At 41.3% G+C, this 27,481-nt stretch overlaps 1 protein-coding gene across 6 annotated transcripts in view; it reads left to right on the top strand.

The window, feature by feature from the left end:
• Nucleotides 1–26,647, top strand: part of USP3 (ubiquitin specific peptidase 3) — an 85,376-nt gene extending 58,729 nt beyond the window's left edge. For 5 of the 6 annotated variants that reach the window (XM_036439671.2, XM_036439680.2, XM_036439687.2 and 2 more), the window contains 11 exons: nt 1,548–1,629; nt 3,760–3,842; nt 5,029–5,142; nt 8,338–8,451; nt 10,566–10,712; nt 11,999–12,105; nt 12,497–12,577; nt 19,661–19,779; nt 20,792–20,905; nt 21,060–21,127; nt 23,643–26,647. In XM_036439671.2, the coding sequence (XP_036295564.1) occupies nt 1,548–1,629; nt 3,760–3,842; nt 5,029–5,142; nt 8,338–8,451; nt 10,566–10,712; nt 11,999–12,105; nt 12,497–12,577; nt 19,661–19,779; nt 20,792–20,905; nt 21,060–21,127; nt 23,643–23,808 (1,195 nt within the window). In that variant the 3' untranslated portion in view covers nt 23,809–26,647. The remainder of the gene's footprint in view (nt 1–1,547; nt 1,630–3,759; nt 3,843–5,028; nt 5,143–8,337; nt 8,452–10,565; nt 10,713–11,998; nt 12,106–12,496; nt 12,578–19,660; nt 19,780–20,791; nt 20,906–21,059; nt 21,128–23,642) is intronic. The other variant, XM_045581803.1, reaches the window with a different exon arrangement.
• The last annotated feature ends 834 nt before the right edge of the window (nt 26,648–27,481 follow it).

Genomic DNA, 27,481 nt, shown 5'->3' with positions numbered 1-27,481 from the left:
GACCGGAATCGAACCTGGGACCTTTCAGTCTGCCGACCGACGCTCTACCACTGAGCCAAACCGGCCTCGGCTACTTACAGAAATTTTGAAGGAATAACAACATAGTAGTCTATGGAACTGGTCTATTCTTACCTTATAGCCACCAATACTCTGAGAGGGACATGCAGTTCTGAAGATACGTTTCCTATGAGTGTGTTTAGATTTGAAGCAACTGACTGTTAGTAGATCTGATGCTCCAAAGACATAGTTCATCTGGAAATTCTGGAAAGAAGCAATTTTGTATTTGCTATGGATAAGCTTAGTATTTTTAGGAGATGGGAAAGAATTGGCAGACTTAGAAGTCTGTGTTGTTTAATGATAATTTTATCTCCTGATACATAATTTTAAAGTGACCCTTTGAAGATAGTACTTAATCTCTGATAAATTTAAGCAAAATATATCTTTCTTTTAAAAAATACGTTTTTATTGATTTTTAGAGAGAGAGGAAGGAAAAGGAATACAGAGATAAAAACATGGATGTGACATCAATCAGCTGCCTCCTGCACATCCCCCTAATGGGGATTGAGCCTGCAATCCGGGCAAGTGCCCTGACTGGGAATCAAACTAGCGACCTCTTGGTTCATGTGTCAATGCTTAACTACTGAGCCACATGGGCTTGGTATAAAATATTTCTTTCATCAAGAGAAATTTAAACAATTTTAATTCAGAATTTCTGTGCTAATTATTTATTTTAGGATATCCTTTGTAGCATAGCTGGATCAAATGAATTTGTATATACCTATCCTTTTTTATTATTTCACAAACTTAGATTATATCATCACCTAATATGACAGATGAATACAACATGATTTATATCTTTACCAAAATTATAAAAGAAGTAGCACAGTATTTGAGATTTATGATAAATCTTAGAATAATCTTGCCAGACCAGGGTTTTACTTTTGTTACGAGGAATGGCTGTTCTCATTTGTGAAGCTTCACCTAGGCAAATAGAGTGGCGATGGCAAGGGTTTACCTACCTGGCCAGCTTTTCAAATAAGACAGTGGTTAAGCATTGACACATGAACCAAGAGGTCGCTAGTTTGATTCCCAGTCAGGGCACTTGCCCGAATTGCAGGCTCAATCCCCATTAGGAGGATGTGCAGGAGGCAGCTGATTGATGTCACATCCCGGTGGTGGCTTCTTCTGGCTCATCTTGCTGAAGGAGCGCAGGGCTTTTCCAGGGAGTGGAGCTCCTCAGTTACTTCAGTACTTTGTGGGCCACAGTGGACCTACCCTGTTTCCCCAAAAATAAGACAGTGTCTTATATTAATTTTTTTCTCCCAAAGTTGCGCTAGGTCTTATTTTCAGGGGATGTCTTATCTTTCCATGTGCTAGGTCTTATTTTCGGAGGATGTCTTACTTTTCGGGAAACACGGTAATAGGTCATTTCCTCACCTGACTAAGCACCTAGACACTAAGAACAGCCAAGTATATTCTCTAAAACCTGCTGTGAAGTTTGTGTGTGTATTAATGTCTTTTTTTATTGTTTGTTTGTGTTTCAATAGCTCAGCTTTCACAGCTGACAGGCATAGGAAAAGAAAACTTTTGGAAAACTCATCACTAAACACCAAGTTACTAAAAGTAAATGTAAGTAATTAAAATTTATTCAAATATAAGAATTGTTTCAGATATAGTCTGCTTTATTACATTAATGATAGTCCTTGTTCACTTTTATAAGTATACTAGAAGCCCAGTGCATGAAATTTGTGCACAGGATAGGTCCCTCAGCCCAGCCTGCATCCTCTCCAGTCTGGGGCCCCTTCGGGAGATATCTAACTGCCAGTTTAGACCTGATCCCCAAATTGGCAGTTGGATATTCCTCTCACAGTCTTGGACCACTGGCTTCTAATCACTCATGTCTGCCTGCCTGGTTGCCCCTTACTACCCCCCCCCACCCCACGCTCGCTGGCCCAGTTGCCCCTCACTGCCCCCCTGCCAGCCTAATTACCTCCTACCGCCCTCCCCTGCCAGCTCAGTCATCCCCAACTGCACCCTCCTGCAGGCATTGTCGCCCCTAACTGCCCACCCCCCATCGGCCTGGTTGCCTCTTACTGTCTCCCCTGCCAGCCTGGTCGCCCCCAACTGTCCCCCCTTGCCAGCCTGGTTGTCCCGAACTGCCACCCCCTGCTGGCCTGGTCACCCCATGCAGCCTGCTGTACAGTCATTTGGTCGACCCTCACTAATCCCCCTGTTGGCCTGGTTGTGGGCAACCATCTTGTGAGAGCATGAGGGTTAATTTGCATATTACCTCTTTATTATAGGATGCGTTGGATTTAGAATATTTTATAAAATGTTTGCCACTTGTACCAATAATTCTTAATGTGGCTAAATACCCCAATGAGTCCAATTGACAGTGCTTTCTTTTGTCACGATTGCTACTGTACTCCGCTTTAGCAAGCATTTGTTCTTTTTTTAAAATTAATTAATTTTATTGACTATATTGGGTGACTGGTTAATTATATAGGTTTCAGGGGTACAATTTTATAATACATCATCTGTATATTGTATTGTGTGTTCACCACACCAAAGTGTTTGTTCTTAATGCCTACTCACGTACCTCATTACAATGTTTCTGTAAGATCCAAAGATCCTTGCTTTCTGTTAAAGTCCCTAGTATAAAATCTGTGGGTCTGAAATATTTTTCAGAATATTTATATTAATATTCTAAAAATTAAAGTCCTAAAAGTTTCTTAGGACTTCATTAATATAACTTCACCATAAAATAATATGCTTTCTCATTCTGGTAATCATCTGTTACCAGATGTATGAGCCATTAATGGATTAGCAAAATTTTAAAATCATGAAATATTTATTTATTTTGAAACAATTTTTATTGATTTTAGAGAGAGAACATAGATGTGAGAGAGAAACGTCTGTTGGTTGCCTCCCACATGTGCCCTGACCAGGATTGAACCCACCACCTTTTGGTATACTGGACGACACTCCAATCAACTGAAATACCCTGGCCAGGGCAAAATCAGAAAATATTTCAATAATTTTACCCTGCATCTATCTCTCTGCTCTTGTGCCAGCTATGTATAGACACACTCTTAAAGTGTCTCTATTTGGTGGAAGAAAGAGCTAACGTGTTCTCTGCCCAACTGAGTTATGGTCAGAGATGCTTTGATTTGGATCAGTAGATTCACTTCCAATGTTCAGGTGTAGTATTCAGATGTCATGATGAACTTTTAGAGCTAATTAGAAAATCAAGCCTTAGTTTAAGGGAAAGTCAGGTAGTTTTTTAAGATTAATACTCTATTGCTAGAAAAATATATATTAGTTATTTATGCATGGCTTAGCGTTAAAAGTTTGGTGACAGAAATACTTGGGGTGTATACATTTTTTTTTTTTGTAACGAGTAGTAGTTTTAATAGAATCTTGTAATGGCATTAAGTCTTAATTTTTACTTCTTTTAAGGATCTTCCTGGTTTTTGCATTCTGTACTACATGGTACTTATTAATGCTGCTTTCCTCATAACCGTCCACAAGATACTCCCATTTAGAACAGTCCCAGGATTAAAAACAACCACCTAAACATGTGTAGACACTTATACAGAGAATATAAACAGATTTTGAAATATTAATTGGACAGAAAAGGACCAATTCCAGATTGGCTTGATGTTGGAGTTTCAAAATATAGGCCTTTGCTTTGCTTCGATGTTTGAAACAGTTTTTCTCTTGGCATTACTGACGGCCTCTTCTTGTCCCATTTTACAGGGAAGCACCGCTGCCGTTTGTGCCACTGGCCTTCGGAACTTGGGAAACACGTGTTTTATGAATGCCATCCTTCAGTCACTCAGGTAATCTGACAAGTATCTGCTGTTAGTTTCTAGTGGAATAGTTAAGAGCAAAGGCTGTGGGTTCAGATCCTCTCTGCCATCGACTCTAATCATATGGCTTGGGGCAAGTTACCTCAGTTCCTTAGATTTCTCATCAGTAAAATTGGGAATAATAATTCTACCTCACAGGGTAATTGGGTAGTATATAATATAATTTATATAAAGTGCTTATTAGAAAAGTACCTTGCATTAAATAACTGATAGCAGTTATTATTTATTTTCTATTGCTTCTTGAATAGGCTAGAGCAGAGACCATCAAATTTCTTCTGTAAAAGGCCAAGTTAAATAAATACTTTTAATCTTTGCCTGCCACATATAGTCGTCTCTCACTTATTCTTCTCCCCTCAACCACCCCCTCCCTCCATTTTTAAACATCTGTGTTAAAATGTAAAAGCTCACTGGCCCAGGGCCAGATATGGTGTGTGGGCTGTAGTTTGCAGACTCCTGGGCTACAAGGAACCTTTTTCAGAAAGCTTATTTGAATCATTAGTTGAGTCTTAAGTGTAGTCATAAGATTGGATGTTTAGAAGATCTTCAGAATGTAAGATAAGCAGTAAAAATAAAATGGCCAAGAAGGCTGCCCTAAGTTGTATAGAATAAATTATTTTGAAAGTTGTTTACTTTTAGATTTTAATGAGCTTTCAAAAGTCAGAATAAATTATCTTCTGGAGACCACCTTGGGAATAAGGCAGAAGCCATATTTTTATTTCTTCTTAAAGGTACTGTTAGCTTATCCAGTTTGCCCAAAGAAGACATTTTAGTCACTACTGAATCCTCCTTGTTATTCCATATAGTGTATGTTTGGTTCTATGGGTTGTTTTTATTTGAGGGAATTGTTTACCACCTACAAACACCCTGAGAAGAAAGAAATGGTGACAACCAGTTCTAAAGATGTGTGGGGATGGGAGATTGAGGATCTTTTTTAACAGATTTTGTTTTAAGATCTTTGTTCATTTCTGCAGTCATGTATTTAAACTTAGTATAAATGTGGGAACTTAATGAAGATACCCAGTGCAAGAGAATACGTTGAGTACAATTAAAATGAAAAGTTGAGATTTTGTTTTCACAAAATCCATATGTAGGTTTCATAGAACTTTCTTTACAGTAAATGAAAAAAAATAATTTTCTTCCCTTCCTTTTTAAATAGTAACATTGAACAGTTTTGCTGTTATTTCAAAGAACTGCCTGCTGTGGAGTTAAGGAATGGGAAGACGGCAGGAAGGCGAACATACCACACCAGGAGCCAAGGGGATAACAACGTGTGAGTTCTAAGACTATATATCCTTTCTGGCTTTGATACAAAACAAAAGACTCTTATTGGTGATTTCCATTGCATATGTCAGTTCACAGGCACAGACATTTAAAAAAAACTCTTCTAAAAGTTGTGTTTAAGTATCTAGCAGATAATCTTAATTGGTGAAATTCTTTATATGTATTTACTTAAAAGGCAGCATAACTTTATCACTATTTACTGAATTTTTGTGAATTTGGACATTCTAAAACTGATGTCTATATATGAAATACAGTTTTAGGTGAAGACCAGCATGAATATCACTAGTCTTTGTGAATTGACTTGTCTGATATTGTTTGGTAAACCTCTCTTGGGCAATACAGTTCATTTTTCATTGACATGAAGAGGGGAAGAATTGATTAGTGATTATTGAGAACTAATATCTATTCAGAGCAGCCACACACTATTTGGGGTTTAGATGATCTATCATATTATCATGATTGTAAGGGGCACCTTTTTTCATATCTTACCATTACTGCAACAGGTCTGTGGTTTATAATCTGGTGTGAGTTTTTTTTATTTTACCAAAAGATATTTTTTCCATTGATTTTTAGAGAGAGTAGAAGGGAGAGGGAGAGACAGAGATAAACACTGATGTGAGAGTGATACATCCATTGGTTACTTCCCACATACCCCCAACTAGGCCGGGAGCCTGCAACCAAGGTACATGCCCTTGACTGGAATCGAACTTGGGACCCTTCAGTACATGGGCTGATTGGCTGATCTATCCACTGAGCCAAACCAGCTAGGGCATCTGTGTATGTTTTTAATGTAATATTTTCCCTGCCTGCCCATCCCATACCCACACCCCCATCCCACACATTCCAAAAAGCTGTTTTATAACCTGGCACTGTTCTGCCTAGGTGGCTGAGGGAGAATAGGATAGAACATGTTAGATGAGTATACCAGTATGGTTAGAGCCAAAATATGGGGCAACTTTAAAGCCAGGCATTGAAGAGGGATGGAATGACATCACTGGAAGTGGTGTTTTAAGAGTTTACTTTGCCTGGCCTGCATGGCTTAGTGATTGAGCATTGACCTATGAACCAGGAGGTCAAGGTTCAGTTCACAGTCAGGGTACATGCCTGGGTTGTGGGCATGATCCCCAGTAGAGGGCGTGTAGAAGACAGCCGGTCAATGTTCCTCCCTCCCTCCCTCCCTCCCTCCCTCTCTCTTCCTCTCTCTCTCTCTCAAATCAATAAACATATATTTAAAAAAGAATTCACTTAGATAACAGCATATAGGAAGAACTGGAAAATGATATAGGATGAACTGGAAAATGCCTGCATTCAGGGAGCCTCATACTCCATAGTAACTAGAAGCCCAGTGCATGAACTCATTCACAGGTGGGGTCTGGCTGGTCTGCCCTGATAGGGCTTGGGGAGCCTGATCAGGGGTGGAGCTGGTTGGGTGGAGGGACTGCAGGCTGTTGGTTGGTTGGCCCCGCTCCCTCACTGAACTTACGGTCGAAATCCCAGTCAAGGGGACAATTTGCGTATTAGCCTTTTATTACATAGGATTGGGTTGGAGGGGATAGCAGTGAAATGTAGAGGAAAAAATGCATGTGCACAAAACTTAAGGGAAGAGTGAGTAGTACTTGATGCATTAACCATTTAGGGTTTAGTTACAAACTATAGAAATTCCTTCTGGCTATGTTAAGCAGAAAAGGAATTTACTGAAGGTCTAATTGGAGTGCTAACCATTACTGGATAGGTAAAAAATCAGGTATGAAGTCCGGGCATCTAGAACCAAAGCCACAGTCACTCCACAGAACTTCCCCATGAAAACACTGCTTTTGCTGCCCAGTGCAGCTCGAGCTCCCACTGCTGCACTGCTGCATCTGGGTGCGTGGTGAGCTGCAGACGATGATGTTTGCCGCCAGAAAGGGTATGGTACTGTCCCAGATTCTCTGTGTCACTAACACCTGCTCAGATAAGCAGAGCCCAGGCCCTGTATCTCATTCCTGCAGTGGGGATGGAGGGATAGGCTGGGAAAGCAAGTATCCGGACTTTCCAGCTTCCATAGCGGGAGACGGGCTCTGACTCTCACCAAGACTAAGGTGGAGAATTCCTCAAATAAGTTCAGGCACTAAGTAAAAAATGTACTTTGTATTCCAGGGACCTACAGGATAATGCGTTGAGAAAGAAGATACTGAGATTCCCTGAGTCATCTCATCTTTTAGCTACCCATGAGTATGATAGTTTATAGTCATTGAAGTTGAGGAGGTGTTATCAACTTAGCTACATGCATAGATAACCAAAATTAACTGTGACCTAAACATCCATGGTTTATTTTCTCACGCAAAAGTTAGAAGTTTCTGTCTAGGACTGTTTCACGCAGTCTTTAGGCTCCTTCTCGCTCTCTGTGCCATCAGCACTGGGGTGGGGCTCTCAGCCACACAGTGCAAGACGATGCTGGAGGTCTAACTGGAGGTCACCAGTTCATCCTCATTCCAGCTAGAAGGAGGCAGGAAGGGTTAATAAGGACTATTTCTCTTTAAGGAAATTTCTCAGAATTTAAACACACTCAAACTTTTTTATTCCAGGAATTTATGTGCCAAAGGGAAAAAAGGAAGTTTTATTCTTACGGAGAAGATGAGAATGGATATTGGGGGACAATAGGGAGAGTACAGAGAACAGGCTCAGTGCATGTTGAGTTTGAAGTGGCAAGAGGACATTCAGTGGAAAATTCCAGTTGGAAGCTAGAGAAACCTGAATAAAAGTTATGAGAAAATGCAGCTTTTAGATTTGGATTTTTGAGAATCATTAGTATGGAACCGAATGTTGAAGCTTTGTGGTCAGATGGACTCTCTGAGGCAGAGAAGTGCCCCTAGTGAGGGGCAAGAAGGAGAAATGAAGATTTTAAGTTTGAAAAATGTATATTCTTTAATAATTTGGTTTGTAACTTACCCATTGCTTTATTGTTCAAGGATGACGGTCTTTTGTCACAGACTTCACCATATGGTTACAAAACTAGTTTTCTCAGTAATTACTTCTGTTTATATGAATTTTTGAAAGGCTTTTACTTAATTGTCAGACTTAGCTCAGAAGAGACCAGGCCCTCTTAATGTTTTTATTGTATAATTTGTTGTGAACTTTAGACATTATGCATTGTAATAATAGCCTCTCATTAATGCTCAGAGTCTTGTCCCTTCCTCTTTTGCAGGTCTTTGGTGGAAGAGTTTAGAAAGACACTATGTGCTTTATGGCAAGGTAGCCAAACTGCATTTAGCCCAGAGTCCTTATTTTATGTTGTTTGGAAGATTATGCCAAATTTTAGGTAAGTATTATTTAATGAAAGTCATTTAAAACATTAATATTAGTCTTTATATTGTTCCTGAAACAATTTACAGTGAAGTGTGGTATTCTAAATAGTAAAGACTGGTTTTACTATTTATTTATTTATTTATTTATTTATTTATTTATTTAAAGGAGGAGAACAGAAGTTGGATATATCTGACTAGATAAATGTTTGTTTAAATAATAGATATTTGATTCTAAATTGACTACAAGGAAACTCTGAAGCTCATATTGTATATTTGGCAAATAATTAAAAAGTTAACTGAAGTTTGTTCAATTTAACATACTAAATAATATTAAGATTTCCATATAATTCAATAAAAGGTTTTATTTAAATGTTTAAAAATGGAATTGTAAATGTCTCTTTAGTCAGAATTAGAAAATTTTCCTAGTCTTAAAAGAGTCTGTTTTCTGGTAAAGATCACACATTAAAACCCATAACTTACCTTTATAAAAATGCTGAGTGTTCTATGATCTCATGTAGGTAAAAAATGTGTTTCCAGTGGTAAAAAATAAACATTAGAATATAATATATTTTGATAAAAGAATATAAAATCATGGTGTGGTTGGAAACATTCATTAGTATACATTAAGAACATTATTTTTTTTAACATATCTGATGAAAATGCAAATTGGCATAACTACAATGTACTGACTGGTTTTTCATGATCCATTTTAGAAACATGATGATTAGATATCAGGTTATTTTGGTGGAGGAACAAAACTATTTTTATATGTGTAGAACTTCACACATGTCCAGAAGTAGTAATAATACCTTTGAGTTATGAAAAAATAAAAGATGTTGTATTGAAAAGGTTTAAAGCACCTCCTTAGGTACATAAAGGAACTATCAACTTTCAATGAATAGTTTTGACTGTGAATGTTAACATTTATTCATATGAATCTTAGAAGAAATATTTGAACACATATTGGTATTTTGTAACTAAGTAGTTCAGAAAAAGTTATAGTGCAGTGCCAAAGTGACTTCTGATTTAAGTTTTCATTGATTAGGCAGACTATTTTCATAATTTCTTCTTCCAGGAGAAATTTCAGGAAAAGGGGGAAAATATAGATTGAGGGAAATTCTGGTTGAAAGAAATTTTGATTATGGAACCATTGCCTGGAAGAGCAGTGGAAGTTTTGACTCAAGACCAAGCCAGAAAACCTTGAGATTTAGAGGATAGATTAAAGAGAACCTTCCATGCTGGCAAAATGTAGGCATAAGTCTTTTCCATCAACAGTTTTATGCAAGAACCTTGTATTTCATTGCTTGATTTATTTTATCTATATAAACCCTTATGACCTTCCAGTTGTATCAGCTTTATTTTCTGTCAGCCTTCATTTCTGTTTACTTGTCATTGGTCTGCATTAGTATAAGAATTCTATGTATTTCCTATTTGAATACAGTGAAAGAAGTAACCTAAGAAAATGTTGCTATATATATTCAAATTTTAGGATAGAGAATAATTGTGTATGAGTCAATGCATTTTTAAACATGTTTATTTAAAAGTGTCTTTTGAATCGAGATTAGGATTTAGGTATAGAATGGTAGATGTCTTTTTAACCCTTTATAAAGTGTTTCTTATCTTTCAGCCAGTGCTTAAAAACTAGTATCTTTCAATCTAAAGAATTAGTTTTAGATTCCTTATTTCATGAGGTAGTGTTTTAGATTTAGTTTTATGGTGACGTTGAGATATGAAATTTTAACAGTTTAGCATCTTCTGGACAGGCCAGTGGGACAGTGGGAAGATTCAGAGTCCATCCAGGAGAGAGACGTGGGTTATAGCTCTGTCTCTGCAGGACTTTAGGCAGATCCCACCCTCACCCCCTTTTTGACCTCATCTCTAAAGAGGGTTCATTTGAGATCACTACAAGTCCAATTACCTCTAATATTTTTTATTTCCAAACAATTATTTTTCTTGCTGAGAAATTTTGTGTGTAAAACATGGAGCAGGTGGGGATGAAAAGTCTCCAGGAGCCTCCCTGAGTCTGAGCTCTGAGCACCGGGTGTATCTCTGCCCCCACGCTTTTCCTCCTGTGGGCTTGGTGGGCAGGTGGAGCCTCCCCCATGACAGATGTTTGTGTTTGTTTCAGGGGCTACCAGCAGCAGGATGCCCATGAATTCATGCGCTACCTTTTGGACCACCTGCACTTGGAACTCCAGGGCGGTTTCAATGGTGTATCCTGCTCACCGATTCTGCAGGAGAATTCTACTCTGTCTGCAAGTAACAAATGTTGCATGTAAGATTTAGTTTCCTTTGCTGTTTTAGGAGAACCTCAGATTTCTGTTGGTGTTATTTTTTGTTAGATTTATAATGGAAGGCGGAGAGTTTTCCTTAATCTTTGCTGAAAATGTTTGCTCTTGAACTTTGTGAGTGGACTGGCTGAAAATGTTTGCTCTTGAACTTTGTGAGTGGACTGGCTGAAAATGTTTGCTCTTGAACTTTGTGAGTGGACTGGCTAGCACCTGCCTCCCACTTTCAGACCAGAGGCATTTATATTTGCATTACTGGCCAGGCCTAGGAACCCTACCCTATATATTGGGAGCAGTCTTTTAGATTTAAAAATTAAAACCTGGCAAGGCTGCTCTAACACTGAAAAAACAGGATAATGCAGCGGTGAGATGCATGGGCCCTGGCTTGCACATTTTGTGGTCAGCCCTGATTCTGACACTTATAACTGTGTGATAAAGCCAATTACTTAACTTCTCTCTACTTCAGTTTTCCACCCATAAGATGGAGAAAATGGTACTACTGCCTCAGAAGGGTCATATTATGTACTACTTTTTATAATCAGGGCAAAAAATGTAGCTGCCCATACAACAGCTAGATGCCTTTCTCCTGTGTGAAAAGTATGGTCACTGGTGCATGCAGCATCCCAGATGGTGAGAGGGATCTCTGACTGTCGGTTTATGCCCTATGGGGATTGGGCCTAAACCATCAGTCAGACATCCTCCGAGGGCACAGGCCGGGCTGAGGGGACATCCCCCCCCTCGTTTACGAATTTTGTGCACTGGGCCTCTAGTTATTCATAATATTCTAAGTGAGCTTTTTAAGTCTCATTGACCATAACATTCAGCACTTCAATTGTGAAGTCAGAACTTCCCCAGTAATTACTAAGTAAGTATTACATTTCTTCTTTTTCCCCAAACCTGACAAATGGAAATCTACTTCCGATTGAGGTAGTGATTCAAAGTAAAGGAATTGAGAGCTCCCTGTAAGATGAGAGGCCGTGGAAAGACTCAAATTATAAGGCGGTTCCCACTTTTCTTCGGCATATAATTGTGGGGAAGGTGTTCTCTGGCCTGAGTGTGACTCCTGTTAGGAGTGGCAAATGTCTAGTGTCGGTTAATGTTGGAAAAAGTAGTAGGTAGACAGTTTGGGGGGAAGGCCCAACAATGGCTTAACCCTCTTATTTAGAATACATTTATATATTGTAGATTTAAACTTTTTTTGCATTATTTTATAATTTAAATAGAAATTGTTTCTTTTTTTTACTGAGATGTTTTCTTATGTGATTTTCTTTAGAAATGGAGCATCTACAGTTGTCACGGCTATATTTGGAGGCATTCTCCAAAATGAGGTTAACTGCCTTATATGTGGGACAGAATCTAGAAAGTTTGATCCATTCCTAGGTAAGACATATTTGGTATGTGGAGATATTATATTTAAATAATTTTATTTCCTTTGAAAATTAAAACAGTGAAGATATATCATTAAAAATACATAATTTGCCCTAGCCGGTTTGGCTCAGTGGATAGAGCATCAGCCTGCAGATTTAAGGGTTCCAGGTTTGATTCCGGCCAAGGGCACATGGCTGGGTTGTGTGCTCAATCCCCAGTAGGGTGCGTGCAGGAGGCAGCCGATGATTCTCTCTTGTCATCTCATCATTGATGTTTCTGTCTCTCCCTCTCCCTTCCTCTCTGAAATGAAAAAAAGAATATATATATATTTTTTAAAAACAATTTTTGAAATTACTCTTTGAGTTATATGTCTTTAACAGTTGTTGTCCTATTTCCTTTTAAGACCTTTCATTAGATATTCCAAGTCAATTCAGAAATAAGCGCTCTAAGAATCAAGAAAATGGACCAGTTTGTTCATTACGAGGTAAGATATTAATATCCTAGAATTCTTTTTTCCCTCTGAAATACCCAGATATATTTGTAAGTTCCATCACTATGTGCTGTGTTGTTAATCAGTTTAATGAATTTGTGTTGTAACTTAACAAAAATTGAACCTGGATGTCTCTTCCTGTCCAAAAAAATTCAGTTTAATGAGAAGGCCTTTCAGAGATAGTAGGTCAAGCATAAAACATTTTTCACTTTTCTCTTTTAAAAGTGAAAGTTCATAACAAAACCTTTTCTGACCTAATGAAATATAATTATTCTATGGATATCCCACTAGTATCCACAGGAAGAAAGAATACTTAGCAGAGTTTTATGAATTATGGTATTATTTATGCTTTTGTATGACAAATAGTGTGAGAAATCTGTTGATAATACCATTGGTTAAACATAGGCCCTACTTTTAATTGCAAGAATATTAAAATTTACATTTAATTTGCAAGATTTTGAACAACTTTTTTCCTTGGTGAGTATTAACTATTGTACTTTAGTGAAGGCAAGAGCCACTATAATGACTAATTGTTCTTTTTAGTCATAGAAAGAAGAAACTAGGATAGAAAAAAGAGGACCTAGTAAATGTTCTATCATTAAGCAACTGTACACTGAAGGCAAGCAACATAATTTCTGCCCTCAATTGTTGACTAAAAGTAACTTTTTTTCCTTCAACTGTTTCAGGGAGTATTGTCACAATTATAGTTAGACCAGAGGCCCACTGCACAAATTCGTGCATGGGTGAGGTCGGGCCGACTGGGCCCCAATCCACCCTGATTAGGGTCAGGCCTGTCATGAGGAGGAGATGGTGGGAGGTTGGCTGGCCAGCTGGCTGGCTGGTCCAGATCTGGACCTGATCACGGCCAGCTTGGCTGGGAGGAGGGGCTGAGGGCGATTGGCCAGCCGGCCCCACCCCTGAATGAGGCAGGTGGCCAGTTGGATGCCAGCAGGCTGGGGGAGGAGCCATGGGTGGTTGGCCTGCCGTCCTTATCCCTGAAAGGAGTTGGGAGCTGATCAGGGGCAGAGCTGACTGGGGGTAGGGGCCTTGGGCCTATCCAGGTGGTGGGAGCTTATCAGGGCGGGCCGGCTGGAGGGAGGGGCTCCAGGAGGTTGGATGGCCGGCCCCATCTCCTATTGAGGTAGGCGGGGCTATCAGGATGGGGCTGGCCTGAGGGAGCTATGGGGGGGCGGAGGGGAGGGGGTTAGCTGTTCACCTCGCCCTGGATTAGGGTGGGAGGCCCATCAGGGGCAGGGCCAGCCGGGGGAGGGGCAGCGGGAGATTGGCCAGCTGGCACCACCCCTAATCAGGCCTATTTGCTGGCTGCAGTGGGCATCATAGTGACCGGTCATTACAGTTGTTATAGTGTTCTGGTCCCTGGCTTTTAGATAGATAGATAGATAGATAGATAGATAGATAGATAGATAGATAGGAAGGTTTTGTGTGTTTTTGTTTTGTTTTTAAAGAAGAGATTTGAAAACTGTACTGCCTTGTATGGCAACCATAGTTGCATGTGGTTATTAAAATGCATTAAAATGACATTTAAAATTTTTTGTTGCTCACCTGCACTAGTCATATTTTACGTGTTCAAGAACCGTGTGGCTATTGGCTATGGTATTCAACAGCACAGATGCAGAACATTTCCATTATTGCAGAAAATTCTGCTGGACAGCACTGCTCTAGAATCAACTTCTCTGAGTAAAAATATAGCTGTTTGGGGAGGGGCGAGCTTCTCTGTGTCACAGGTGCATAGTGCGGCATTTGGCTCGTTAAATAGGAGCTGTGGAGTCTTGCTTGTAGAACTGTGGCTCAGGCAGTTTCTGGAAATCTCTCAGTGGATGACTGTCAAAGGCACTGGACTACTCTGAGAAACAAGAGCAAACCTGTCCTCATAGATGCTTTCAGTTTGTTCCCACCTGTGTGAGTGCAGATTGTCTCTGTTGAACAGAAGTACAGGAGAAGTTTTAAGGAAGCCCTGCCCACTCCACTTCCCCTAATATATAGGCTATTGTGTGTTTCTCTAAAACTGTTTTTGACTTGAGATCAGTTTTTTAAATATCACAATATACTTGACATCAGATATACTTTATATTTGTAGCACATGAATACAGGTGAACTTAATCTATAATAATAAAAGCATAACATGCTAATTAGACCAGACAGCCAAACAACCTTCCATCCAGACATTCTTCCTGATGAAGCCTTGGCAGGGGGGTTGAGGCAGGGGCAATCAGGCAGGCAGGCAGGCAAGCATTTAGGGGTGCTCAGGCAGGCAGAGTGGTTAGGGGCCATCAGGCAGGTGACCAGTTAGGAGCCAGTGGTCCCAGATGGTAAGAGGGATGTCCTGGAATTCGAGAGCGTGCAGGCTGGGCTGCGGGATCCCCGCCCTCTGTGCACGATTTTCATACACCAGCCCTCTAGTCAGAAAATAAGTATTTGAGCCGAAACCGGTTTGGCTCAGTGGTAGAAGGTTGGTCTGCGGACTGAAAGATCCCAGGTTCGATTCCAGTCAAGGGCATGTACCTGGGTTGCAGGCACATCCCCAGTGGGGGGTGTGCAGGAGGCAGCTGGTCGATGTTTCTCTCTCATCGACGTTTCTAACTCTCCCTCTCCCTTCCTCTCTGTAAAAAAATCAATAAAATAAAATTTTAAAAAATAAATATTTGATCAGTTAGAGGGAATCAGTAAAAATTAAATTATTAATTAGAGAGCCTAAAACTATATAATCTAAATTGGATTGACTTTATTTTGAAATATCTCCAATAAGTCTTTTTTTTTTTTTTAAATAACATAAGGAGGCCATTGGTTACCTTTTTTTTTTTTTTTACAGAGAGGAAGAGAGAGGGATAGAGAGTTAGAAATATCGATGAGAGAGAATCATTGATCAGCTGCCTCTTGCACACTCCCTACTGGGGATGTGCCCGCAACCAAGGTACATGCCCTTGACCGGAATCGAACCTGGGACCATTCAGTCCGCAGACAACGCTCTATCCACTGAGCCAAACTGGTTTTGGCGAAATTTCTTCAATAAGTCTTAATATTGGCATTAGTTTTTTTTGTTTTTGTTTTTTTTTTAAATACTGTTCCTTGATATAAACATGTGGGTATATATTTTAAAAGTATTTCCTAATATTTAATAAAACCCAATAAATCCAGATGATCTTTGGTGGAAGCCCCAAGAAATACTTGTTTGTTCAGGCTTCTTTCCTTTTTTTTTTTCCCCCCCTGTGTGTCTCCTCCCCTGCCCCCCCCCTTCTCCCCAGCCCAAATTGGTCATATTCATGGTTCTCTGTAGCTTTGCACTTATTACCCATCCCAGATGCTTCAATACCAACCTTCCTTTCTTAAGACCATCCTGGAGAGTGCATGACACAGCGTGGGTGGTTAATTGGTACTACAAACAAGAAACTTGGCAGATGGAGTTAATAAACTGGGAACAAACATTTGTAATGTAAGAAAGAGTACTTGGGAAAAGTATATTAAGAAGAAAAAATGCAAATGGTCAATTTAACATCTGAAAAATGTCTCACATTTTCAAGTATAAGTAAAACAAAATTGGTCAAAATGATAGATAATAGCTGTTGTTAGTGAAAATTTTGAAAGTGGGCTCTCATATTGGTGTTAGGAGTATAAATTGGTGCAGTTTTTGGAGGGTAGTGATAATTTTTAATAGGCATTTCCTTAGACATAGTAATTTCACTTGCAAATGTGGACATTAACATATGTAAATGATATTCATTGGAGCATTCTTTGTTACTGCAAGACATCAGAAACAATTTATATGCCCAACAGTAGGGTATTGGCTCAATAAATTATACTATGTAGCAATTAAGAAATCTAAAGTTGATGAATAGCCCAGGCACAGAAAGATGAATACAAAATATTATAGAATAAAACACTCCATGGATGTATGTAGTTTGAATTAATCCATTGTGTATGATAAAAAAAAAACATTAAAATTCTTGAATAGCATACACCGTCTGTTCACAGTGATTATCTTAAGGAATGGGATTTAGGAATAAATGGAATTGTGACTTCTTTTTCATGTTCTTTTATATTGTTTGAATTTTTTAACTTTTGTCACCTTTATAATTAGGTATTTATTTGAGAGGAATAAAAATATGGATTAATTTATGCATACTTCACTATTACTGCTTTGCTAAATTAAACTTACAAAATATATAAAAATGACTCAATAACTTCAACAAACCAGTTTTATTCCTTGCTTTCTATAGGAATTCTGTTTAACAGTTAATATAATGTAGAAGACTGACACTTGTGAAATATATGCCCTGAAAGCTTTGAGAATCTTAGGAGTTTAAAAAACAACCAAGACATTTTTTCCCCCTCATGAAATACAAATGAAAATTTAAGCAGCTTCTTGAGGTTCTTAATGAGAGAAGTGAAGGTCAGTAGAGAGCAACAAAGCTTTGCTGAGGTGTGACTGTGGATACCTACTAGAGATAATTCACTTCCATATATAAGCTTTGAGGTGAAATTCTTATTTGTGCTGCTGCAAAATATTACTCTAGTACATTCAGGGTCAGAGTTTTCAAATATTTAAAACTAGAGGCCCAGTGCATGAAATTTGTGCACTTTCTTGGCGGGAGTTTCCTCAGCCCAGCCTGTGCCCTCTTGCAGTCTGGACCACGTGATCCACTGCCCTGCAGAGGGAGGCTCCACCCTCCCACCTCAGCCTTCAGCTTGGTTGCCTGGGCCTCCCTCTTTGGGGCAGTCGATCGCACAGCCCTCCCCCCCCCCCCCTTGATCAGTCACCCCGAAGAGCGTGGCCTGGGCCTTCCTCTGTGGGGCAGTGGTGGGGCCCCCCTGACCAATCGCATCACTCCCGTCTTAGCTGGCCTGGCCTCAGTGTGTGTCATAGCATGGTCGTCCGGACAGTCGTTCTGGTGTTGGGCTCTTCAATTGATTTGCATGTTACACTTTTATTGTTATAGATATAGATGGTAACTGTCAAATCTATGAGTGTAGAGGAGATGCTGTATTGAGGCAATCTTGCTCTTAAAGAGATGTGTGTGGGTGTATTTTCATAATGGTTTTCCTTATTACAGACAAGGAGAATTCAAAAGAGCGCGGAGAGGAAAATAAATACCCTTTCCTTATAAGCCCTGTCCAGAAATACCATGATTAAGAATATTTCTGTTTAGCCAAAACCGGTTTGGTTCAGTGGATAGAGCCTTGGCCTGCGGACTGAAAGGTCCCGGGTTTGATTCCGGTCAAGGGCATGTACCTTGGTTGTGGGCACATCCCCAGTAGGGGGGTGTGCAGCAGGCAGCTGACCGATGTTTCTAACTCTCTATCCCTCTCCCTTCCTCTCTGTAAAAAATTGATAAAATATATATATATATATATATATATATATATATATATATATATATATATTTTTTTTTTTTTTTTAAAGTATTTCTGTTTAAAAACAGATTTAAAAGCTGTTTTATAAAGGGGCATCGGTTGGAACTTTTTAGGGAAAAAACTATGTTTTGTTTTTTAATCCATAGAAACCATTACAAATGGGCATTAGGTTTTCAGAAGAGCTTAGGAAGTTTTTAAAAACCCAGATGGAGGTGACTGGTAGTTCAGCACTAGCTCAGCAAGAGTGCATGATGCTGCCTCGTTGTTGAAATTCCCTCGTGGCTGCCCCGGGCACACCAGCCTTCTGACCTGATGTAGCTGACAGTGAGGCTGCTTCATTGTCTGGGTACAGTAGTGGTTGTGGGGTTACTGAGCCTGTTGTAGCCGCAGCGAGAGGTGTGAAAAGAAAAAAAAAAGGGCTCCTAGAGGCCACCATTTTTTAAACCGAGCACTTGAAAAACCAGGCTCCACTTGCAGTGCTTTGTGACCTGCTTGGACGGCCTTTCACTCTGTTTTGGTTCATCACGTGGCTTCACACGGAAAGGAGGAAGCTGTGCTGTCTCGTGTAAATAGGCTGTGGGACACTCTGTGGTCACCCTGCAAGTCTTAGCTTCTCAAAAAGGTCGAAGGAAGAAAACGTTGGGAAGCAGGAAGTGCTGGGGGCAGCGAGAAGCTGAGGGAGAAGGTTGTGGAGGAAGGAGTTGGAGAAAAGGAGTAGGTGATGCAGGGCCTGGTGCTTCCACCTTTGGCTATTGTGAACAGGGCTGTTCTAACATAAATGTACAAACGCCTGTTTGAGTCCCTGCTTTCCATTCTTTTGGGTGTAGGCTTAGGAGTGGAATTGCTGGATCATATGGTAATTCTATGTTTAACTTTTTGAGGATCCACAACACTGGATCCTCAGTGGCTGCACCATCTGACCTTCTCATCAGCAATGCATGAGCGTTCTAATTTCTCCACATTCTAGATAACATGTTATTTCCCATTTTTAAAAAATAATAACCATCATGAGTATAAAATGTGTCTTATTTATTTTTTAAACTTTATATATATATTTTTTAATCCTCTCCCGAGGATATTTTTTTATTGATTTCATTTTTTGAAATATTTTTATTTCAGAGAGCAAGGGGAAGAGAGAGATATATTCATATTGAAAGTAGTCTGGAACAGAGGATTCATTGCAGTACAGGAGGAAGACCAATAAGGTGGCCTTCTGTAATCTATGTTTATTTTCTAATAAGTTATGATGCCACGCACTTTGTACACATTATTTGTCTCCCTTACAGCGGTTGTTCTTAGTAGGTATTGTTGTTTTTTTTAAAAATATATTTATTTTTTACAGAGAGGAAGGGAGAAGGATAGAGAGTTAGAAACATTAATGAGAGAGAAACATCAATCAGCTGCCTATTGTACTGGGGATGTGCCCCAAACCAAGGTACATGCCCTTGATTGGAATCGAACCTGAGACCCTTCAGTCTGTAGGTCGACGCTCTTATTCACTGAGCCAAACCGGTTAGGGCTTGTTGTTATTTTTTTAAATCTTCATTTTGTAACTGAGGAGAGCTGACTTTTCCACAGTAACACATAGCTAATAGAGCTGAGATCTGAGCCTAAGTTGTTTGCTTTCAAAGGTCAGTCTTTTTCTATAGTAATTGCCTTTATTAAAGACTTCCCGATGTAATGCTGCCAAAACCCATTTGGTTTTAGATTGTCTTCGCAGTTTTACCGACCTGGAAGAGCTTGATGAGACAGAGTTATATATGTGCCACAAATGCAAAAAGAAACAAAAGTCCACTAAAAAGTTCTGGATTCAAAAACTACCCAAGGTGAGTGTTGAGTTTCAGATTCTAATGCAGTTTCAAGGGAACAGTGCTTTTATGACTGATGAAAAGCAAATTGTTTCTGTAACTTTATGTAATCTCTCCTGTATTAGTCTCTAGTGTTTTCATTAAAAGCTGAATAAACTCTCTGATAAGGCATACTTTAATGTGTCCCCATCAGAGTTTGCAGTGTGTGGAGGGAGAGAGGCTCCCACGGCACCAGCTCGGTGACCCCCACTGCAGCTCAGTTCTGACACCAGCTGAAGGGACGTCAGGTCCTCCACCTCAGAGCCAGTCATAAGCCCAGATTGCTACTTTAGGTTTCTCACCTACACATTAGAGGTTATCTTAAACCCCGCCCCCCACCCCTTTGCACTTTAGATGCTTAGTCTTCTGTTTGGCTGTATGTCAGAGGTTTCCACCCTCCATCCTTGGGTTCCATTAATTTGCTAGAGGAGCTCACAGAACTGAGGAAACCTGTTTACTCGCTAGATTACTGATTTATTACCAAGGATAGAAATAAATAATCTGATGAAGAGATACACAGGATGAGGTTCCAGAGGACCCTCCTGCCGTGTGGAGTTTGGGGCCAGCATGGGGCATATGAAAGAAAGCATTCTGGTTCCCCAACCCGGAACTCTCCAGGTGCCCTCATGGCATAGACGTGACTGATTAAATTACTGGCCATTGGCCATTGATTTAACTTCTAGTTCCTCTACCCTACCCGAGATCAGGGAGGTAGGCCCTCATCCTAAAGTGAGTCACCTCATTCATCAACTAAAGACCTTCATCACTCTGTCACTTAGGAAATTCTAAGAATTTTAGGAGCCATATACCAGAAAAGGGTACTACGACCAAGTAATACATTTCATTATTACAAATCATAGTATCACAATAGTGCGTGCATGGAAGAAAGCAATGTCAAGGACCAAAAGATAAACTGAAAGCCACCTAAAATATTTGATAGACAGTTAACCAAGTAGTTTGTTTACAATCTTTGCCTTTGTTTCTGATCCAGGTGCTATGCTTACATTTGAAAAGATTTCATTGGACAGCATATTTAAGAAACAAGGTTGACACCTACGTAGAGTTTCCACTGAGAGGACTAGACATGAAATGCTACTTACTAGAGGTAAGGTAATATCATTGTTAGCTGGTGAGAAGACGGCTCTTCAGTAAAATTAAGTCTTCACTGACACAGGCTGGAGGTTGTTGAGGTGGGAGATATGGATGCCCTTGACCACTGCCCCTAACTCAGTCCTGGCTGCCTTCTCCCTTGTCCGCAGCCTGAGAACAGTGGCCCTGAGAGCTGCCTGTACGACCTCGCCGCGGTGGTGGTGCACCATGGGTCCGGGTGAGTATGCCAGCGGCTGGCCCCGGTTAGGAATAGCACCACTCTGACAATCTCCCCAAACTCCCTTAAAAAATGTGGATTCAGGCACATTAAAGTGGGTGAAATAGAATTTTCCTTCAGGTTTGGTGTGAAAGAATATTCCTGCAAGAATGCTGTGAAGTGAGGGCACATAAAAGCTAGATGGAAGGTGGTTTGTTTGAGCCTAGCATCCAGAACCCAGTCAGTTCACAAATCCGGAGCATTCTTCACTCAACGAATTTCCTTTGCCAACTGATGTTTAAATAGGGGAAATGGAAAATTATTTATAACTTCGTGTCCTATATTTCATTTTTTATTTTGTTGAATAATTCTTGATTATTTTTCCCCCTGAAAGTTTGGTCTGTTTGAGAATGACTGTTTTACCTTCAGAAAACCACTCTCCATACTGAATACCCTTTTCCTCAGAATTTTATAGACTTTGTTCCATTGACTTCACCACTACAATTCTGAGTCTTTACTCCTTTTTATAAAAAATATTTTTTTTATTGATTTCAGAGAGGAAGGGAGAGGGACAGAGAAATAGAAACATCAGTGATGAGAGAGATCATTGAGGGGCTGTTTCCTACAAGTCCTACACACTGGAGTTCGAGCCAGCAATCCGGGCATGTGCCCTGATTGGGCATCAAACCATGGCCGCTTGGTTCATAGGCTGATACTCAACCACTGAGCCACACTGGCTGGGTAACTCACTCCTCTGTGTTTTCTTTCTTTAGAAGGTTGTAGGATCCTCTGTCTTTGGACTTAAGAAATAACATTGGATGATCTATTCCTGCTTGATCGTTGATAAGGAACAGTCTTAATCTCCTGTCTTCCAATAATGGGAATTTGTTTTTCCCACCCCATACTCTCCTCTTGAATACCTCACTTTGTGAAATGTATAGTAACTTTCTTGGATCTTTCACATATTTTAATTATTCTTTAATGTTTTCCATCTTTTTGGCCCATTTTGCCAAATCAGCAATCTGCGTTACATCTCTTTCCAAATTAAAGATTTGCTCCTCCATGAATTTTTATATTGTGGAGATCACATTTTTTCTCAGAACTGTTTCATAACAGCCTGTTCCTGTTTTATGGTTGCAGTATCTTCTTGAAAACATTGGTACTAATTAGAATTTTTAAAGTTCTGTTTTTTTGCCTTCATTTCCTCAGTGGTTAATTACTGTGGTTTTTTTTTCTTCTGATACTTCTCTTTCATGCTATTTTCCCCCCTCATGACTGATGATTTTGGGATGTTTATTCAGAATCATAAATGATGAGATTGGTCATTATTGGTAAACCGAAGGCCCTGTGCACCAATTCATGCATGGGTGGGCCCCTCTGGGTGGCCGGTGGGGATCGGCCAGAACCCACAGGCCAGCGCCACCTGCAGGTCTTACTCATGCTGGCCCCCTGTGCCTGCCACAGGCTCGCGCCCAATCAGTCCCAATTGGGAGAGACTCCTGCTGCTGCAGTGGTGCTTGCAACCGTGAGCGCTGCATCTGGCGCCTTCCCCAGGGGAGCAGCCTGTGGGATCAGGCTGAAACTGGCTTTCCGAAATCCCCCCAGGGGTCATGGGTTCCAGGAGGGCACAGGCCAGGCCAAGGGACCCCATCAATGCATGATGGGGCCCGGGAGGGACTGCGCGAGGGCTGTGTCCGGTCCTGTCTCACCCAGTCCTGGTTGGCCAGCCCAGGAGGAACCATGAGAGGGCTCCAGGGCGTGTCCAGCCCATCTCACTCAGTACCAATCGGCCAGACCCCAGCAGCAAGCTAACCTACCAGTTGGAGCATCTGCCCTGGTGGTCAGTGCATGTCATAGCTCCTGGTTGACTAGTTGACTGCCTCCTGGTGGTCATTGCACATTATAGCAGGTGGTTGAGCGGCCTTAGCATATCATTAACATATTATGCTTTGGTTGGTTGGCAGTCAACCGGTCACCAGACGACCAGACACCTAGCATATTAGGCTTTTATTACATAGGATTATACATAGGATGGTAAGGGTTTTTCTAACAGTTGTGAAGTTCTCTGTTTTTTTGCCTTCATTTCCTCAGTGGTTAATTACTGTGACAGTCTCTGTTATACCTGCAGGCTGTTCTGCCTGGGAGATTGGGTGGGTCGTGCTGACAGAAAAAAGCCCTTGATGGCCAAAATAGGGGAAAGGCACTTTCCTTCAGCTAGGTTCTTTATTAAGCTCAGTTACCCCTCCCCAAAACTCTCAACGGGAAGTCTGGTTCTGTGTTCTGTTTCCTATAGCCTTAGCCTGTGCTTGTTAGGTTGAGCGTTACTCAGCTAGTTTCTCCATTAATCCAGGGCCGTGAATACACCTTTGTGTTTGAGAAAATCTTCCACTCTGGTGTCAGCCTCTGCCTTGTCATTTCAGTAGGTTTTGAGGAAGATAAACATGTGAGCTCAGTAAACCATCTTAAACCACAGTTCTCTAGAGTTTATTCCATTGTAGCACTTACTACAGTTTTATCTTCTCACTCCTCCTCACAGGGTGGGTTCTGGACATTACACAGCATATGCGACTCACGAAGGCCGCTGGTTCCATTTCAATGACAGCACGGTGACGCTGACGGAGGAAGACACCGTGGTGAAGGCCAAGGCCTACATCCTCTTCTATGTGGAGCGCCAGGCCAGAGCTGGGGCGGATAAACTTTAATACCTCCTCTCCACCGCTACTCGTCAACTATGCCGGACAAACATTTCCAATTTTCCATAAATACTTGATCCAAGATTTAATTTCATTATGCACTTTTCAATTTCCTATTTGGGGTTTAGTTTTATTTTGTCAATGGTAGTGAACCTGGGCACCAACTAATTTTTTTTTTAGTTCTACCAGAAAACCTCAGCAGATATTTTGATTTGCTGCTTTAGTGGTAATAATTCAGTTTTTATATGTAGTTCCAAGAACTTAGTTCTATTGGACGTTTTTATATTAATGTTTCAGTTCTCACTTTGAGGCACATTTACATCAATGCTTTGTTGCTCTCACATGCTGACAGTAAGGCATGTTCCTGACTGGAGAGCAATGCAGCTGCCTGCACAGCTGTGCTGGAGACCAGGCTGACTCTGAATCAAGAATCACGTGTGTGTGGAATCTGTGGCCCATGGGATTTCAGTGACTGCTCAGGAATCATTCATTCTGCCTGTAAAGGTAGCAGGGCATCAATAAGCAGACCAGGTAACCGATGCTCTTGTATTTCTCAAAGCTGCTGTTTATTAGCATGAACGAAATAACTGATATCTGTACTGCAAATTCAAGAATTACTCTGTTGGGTTTGAGGTGTATTTTTAATGTGTGTTTTCATGGAGAAGATAGGAGTACAGAAAAGACCAAATACATTTAGTGTTTAAAAAATCCTGACTCAGCTACATGGTTTTGGTGCTCCCAGTGAGATGGGAACATGGCTTTGTTGGCATCAGCATCTGTTCCCCCGTTGACTGAGCACTGAGGATAACTGCGTGTCCTCTTTGGTCCTACTTCGCCCAACTCCAGAGCTTATTTTGACCACCTGCTTCTCAGGTAACACTGTGGGCCCTGCTTCTACAGAAGAAAATGAGTCTTATGGCCCTATTCCATTAGCTTGTCCAACTTAGCAGAGCAGGTTGGAAGTATTCAATAAGTAGTTTCTATCTCTTAATAGTTTTTTTAAATTTTCAGAATTTATTCAAATTTAACTCAAATTGAAATTTGGAACTAGAATCCCATGTTAAATCCCACATTTCCTCAGAGTAAGCCATATTCATTAAACACTTTTTAAAAAAATCTAATTGGCTTTATTCAACAATTTATGAATCAGGTAGCAACCTACCCAGTAAACAGAAAGGCGCTCCCGTCTGCTAACACTTTAGCATGACCAGGAGCGAACTGAGATCATGTCTCACCCTGACCTCTCAGGACAGTGGTCACAGCTGCACGTTTAACTCAGTTAAAGAACTCGGTTCTCAGTCACTCCGGCTCACGGCATGGGGCTGTGCAGACCCAACACATTTCCATCGCTCTGTCGTTTTCGCGGATGGTGGGGTCTGAGTTTTTACTCCAGAGGAAAAAAAGCTTTGTCGTCATGTTTAGGTCTTAAAACTTAGTCTAGAAGAGGAACCTATTTAAAGCAGTTCACAATGCTAAATTACATTATGTGAACCAACTGAAATTGTTATTTTTGATCTTCAGAAATTAGTTTCACTTAATTTGATCTAACATATCACTACCTTAATTTAACTCCACTCTGATCTTGGTGAGCATCTGCTATGGACCCAGGTAGAAGGTGCACAGCTGTCACTCCCAGCACCTGCACGCAGGTCGAGTCTCCAAGCAGGCAGCTGCCGTTGCTTCAGCAGTAAAGCTCGGCCAGTGTTGACTGGTGGAGAAGAGCTGTTTTCATACCAGATGGAGTTCAGCAGCAGGCTGGACCACTGCAGACCACTCGTTGGGGGAAGTGGTCCTCAGACAGGCTGGCACTCTTGGCTTAAAAGATGCACACATCTCTCTTGAATTGCTGTCGTGTTTTTATTGCTTGATTTTACTTGAGCAGAACTGTTTGAATATCATGAAGGCTCTCTGGGAAAGTGATTGGACTCATTTGAATTGTGCGCTTAGCACCAGTGATGTAAATGTGCCTGTTTGTATTTTGAAATTTAACTGTGTAGCCTTACCACACCTCTTTTAAAAGCTGACTTTTGTGCTCTTCAGGGCTTTCCCTGGGCCACGCTCTCGGCTCGCGTGGCTCCTCGCTCAGAGCTTGTGCGGAGGCAGGGCCTCACGCCGTCATGTGCTCCTTGGACGAGAAACCTTTCTCAGAAGTCCTCCCACCTAGGTGGGTGATAGAACAGTTTGTGGCAACACAAATCTCTCTCCATGGTGGAGAAACCTTTGCTAATCCACTGTATTCTACTCAGTGTATAGTGATGACAAGTGTAACAGAATTAAGCCAGTCAGGTGTACTGGCCCTGGTTGAGTGTTAAATGTGTATCTCACCTGTGGAACCCACTCGGCAGTGTGGCTTCTGGGGTTGGGGACATATTTATTTCTTAAAGCCAAACCTCTCCTTCATCGGTTAGTGTACATACGTCTATTTAGATATACTTATCCCACTTCAACCTCCCCCTCCCCCTTCCCCTAAGCTCTCACGGCCCCTCTGTGGCTGGAGCGGCCTCTCCCGCGGGCCCTGGAAAAGTGCAGGAAGGCCAGTTCCTGCCGCCAGGGCGGGGGTCCCCGGCCGAGTGCAGCCACAGGAGCGCCGTCAGCGCAGGGCGAGGTGGGCGGCGTCGTCAGCTGTAGCGCAGGCCCCTGCCCCTCAGGTCAGAGAGCCCGGCTCCAGCCTCCCTCCGCACGTGTTGGCTGTGCTATGATCGTTTGCCGTTAAAACCTAGTTTGTATGGTGCCGAGAGGATTAATTGTGCAAGTGACTGATTTCATTTAAGTTGTAATCACATCCCTTTTCTGCTTCACCAACCTGAACTGTTTTATGGAAAGTATCATTAAAAGTCTGGTCTCTTTCCTTTTGACTATTATTTCTGAACACCTTTCAGTGGAGCCAAGTAAATAATATCCTCTCTCAAGCTCTGGGCCTTGTGACTCAGCCAGCAGGAGGCAAGTCCTTCAGAACCCTCATCATCGGGGGCTGCTGGCGTCCGGGGGTCCGGAGGAGGTGGCCTGCCGGGAGGGTGGTGGGGAGAGATCCTCCAGGGCTGCTGCCAGGAGCCTGTGGGAGCTCCCTGTGCGGAAGGAAGTCGCCCTGTCTCCCTGGGCAGCTGGTCTTAGAGGAGTGAGGTCGGCTCACCTTCACAGCTAGGCTCAACCCTGAGGAACCAGGCTTTGGACTCTGAGCAAAGGATACTGATGATCTTAAGTAAAAAGTAAAAGACAAGAGCTGTTAAACATTCTGCTTTAGGGAAAGCTTCTGAATACTACCTTCTCTGCCCACATGTGCCCTGTAAACAAAAAAAACCCCCAGAACTGCCCCGAGTCCATACCATGGTTTTCCTGTTACTTACTAGCCGGTTCCTGTTCCTGTAAGTCTTCTAAAACAAGACACGGGTGGTGAACACACAGTACGATATACAGATGATGTGTTATACAACTGTATACCTGAGACCCATATCATTTATTAACCAATGTCACCCTAATAAAGTTCAATGAAAAGGGAAAAAATAAGGTGCCTGCAGCCCAAAAGCTTTTGCTTCCAGGGCCTGTATCACAAGTTGGCAGCTGTGCTGTCAGAGGCTGTGCAGCTGCTGCCGTTGCAGCCAAGGAGCCAAGCTCCACACAAAAAAGAATGGCGCTGTTGCCATTGACAACCCAGGCCTGGGCCAGGCCCCTCCCTGCCAAAGTG

The sequence above is a fragment of the Pipistrellus kuhlii genome, unplaced genomic scaffold, assembly GCF_014108245.1.
Source record: "Pipistrellus kuhlii isolate mPipKuh1 unplaced genomic scaffold, mPipKuh1.p scaffold_m20_p_1, whole genome shotgun sequence".
Taxonomy (NCBI): domain Eukaryota; kingdom Metazoa; phylum Chordata; class Mammalia; order Chiroptera; family Vespertilionidae; genus Pipistrellus; species Pipistrellus kuhlii.
This window is presented reverse-complemented; position numbering and strand designations above follow the sequence as displayed.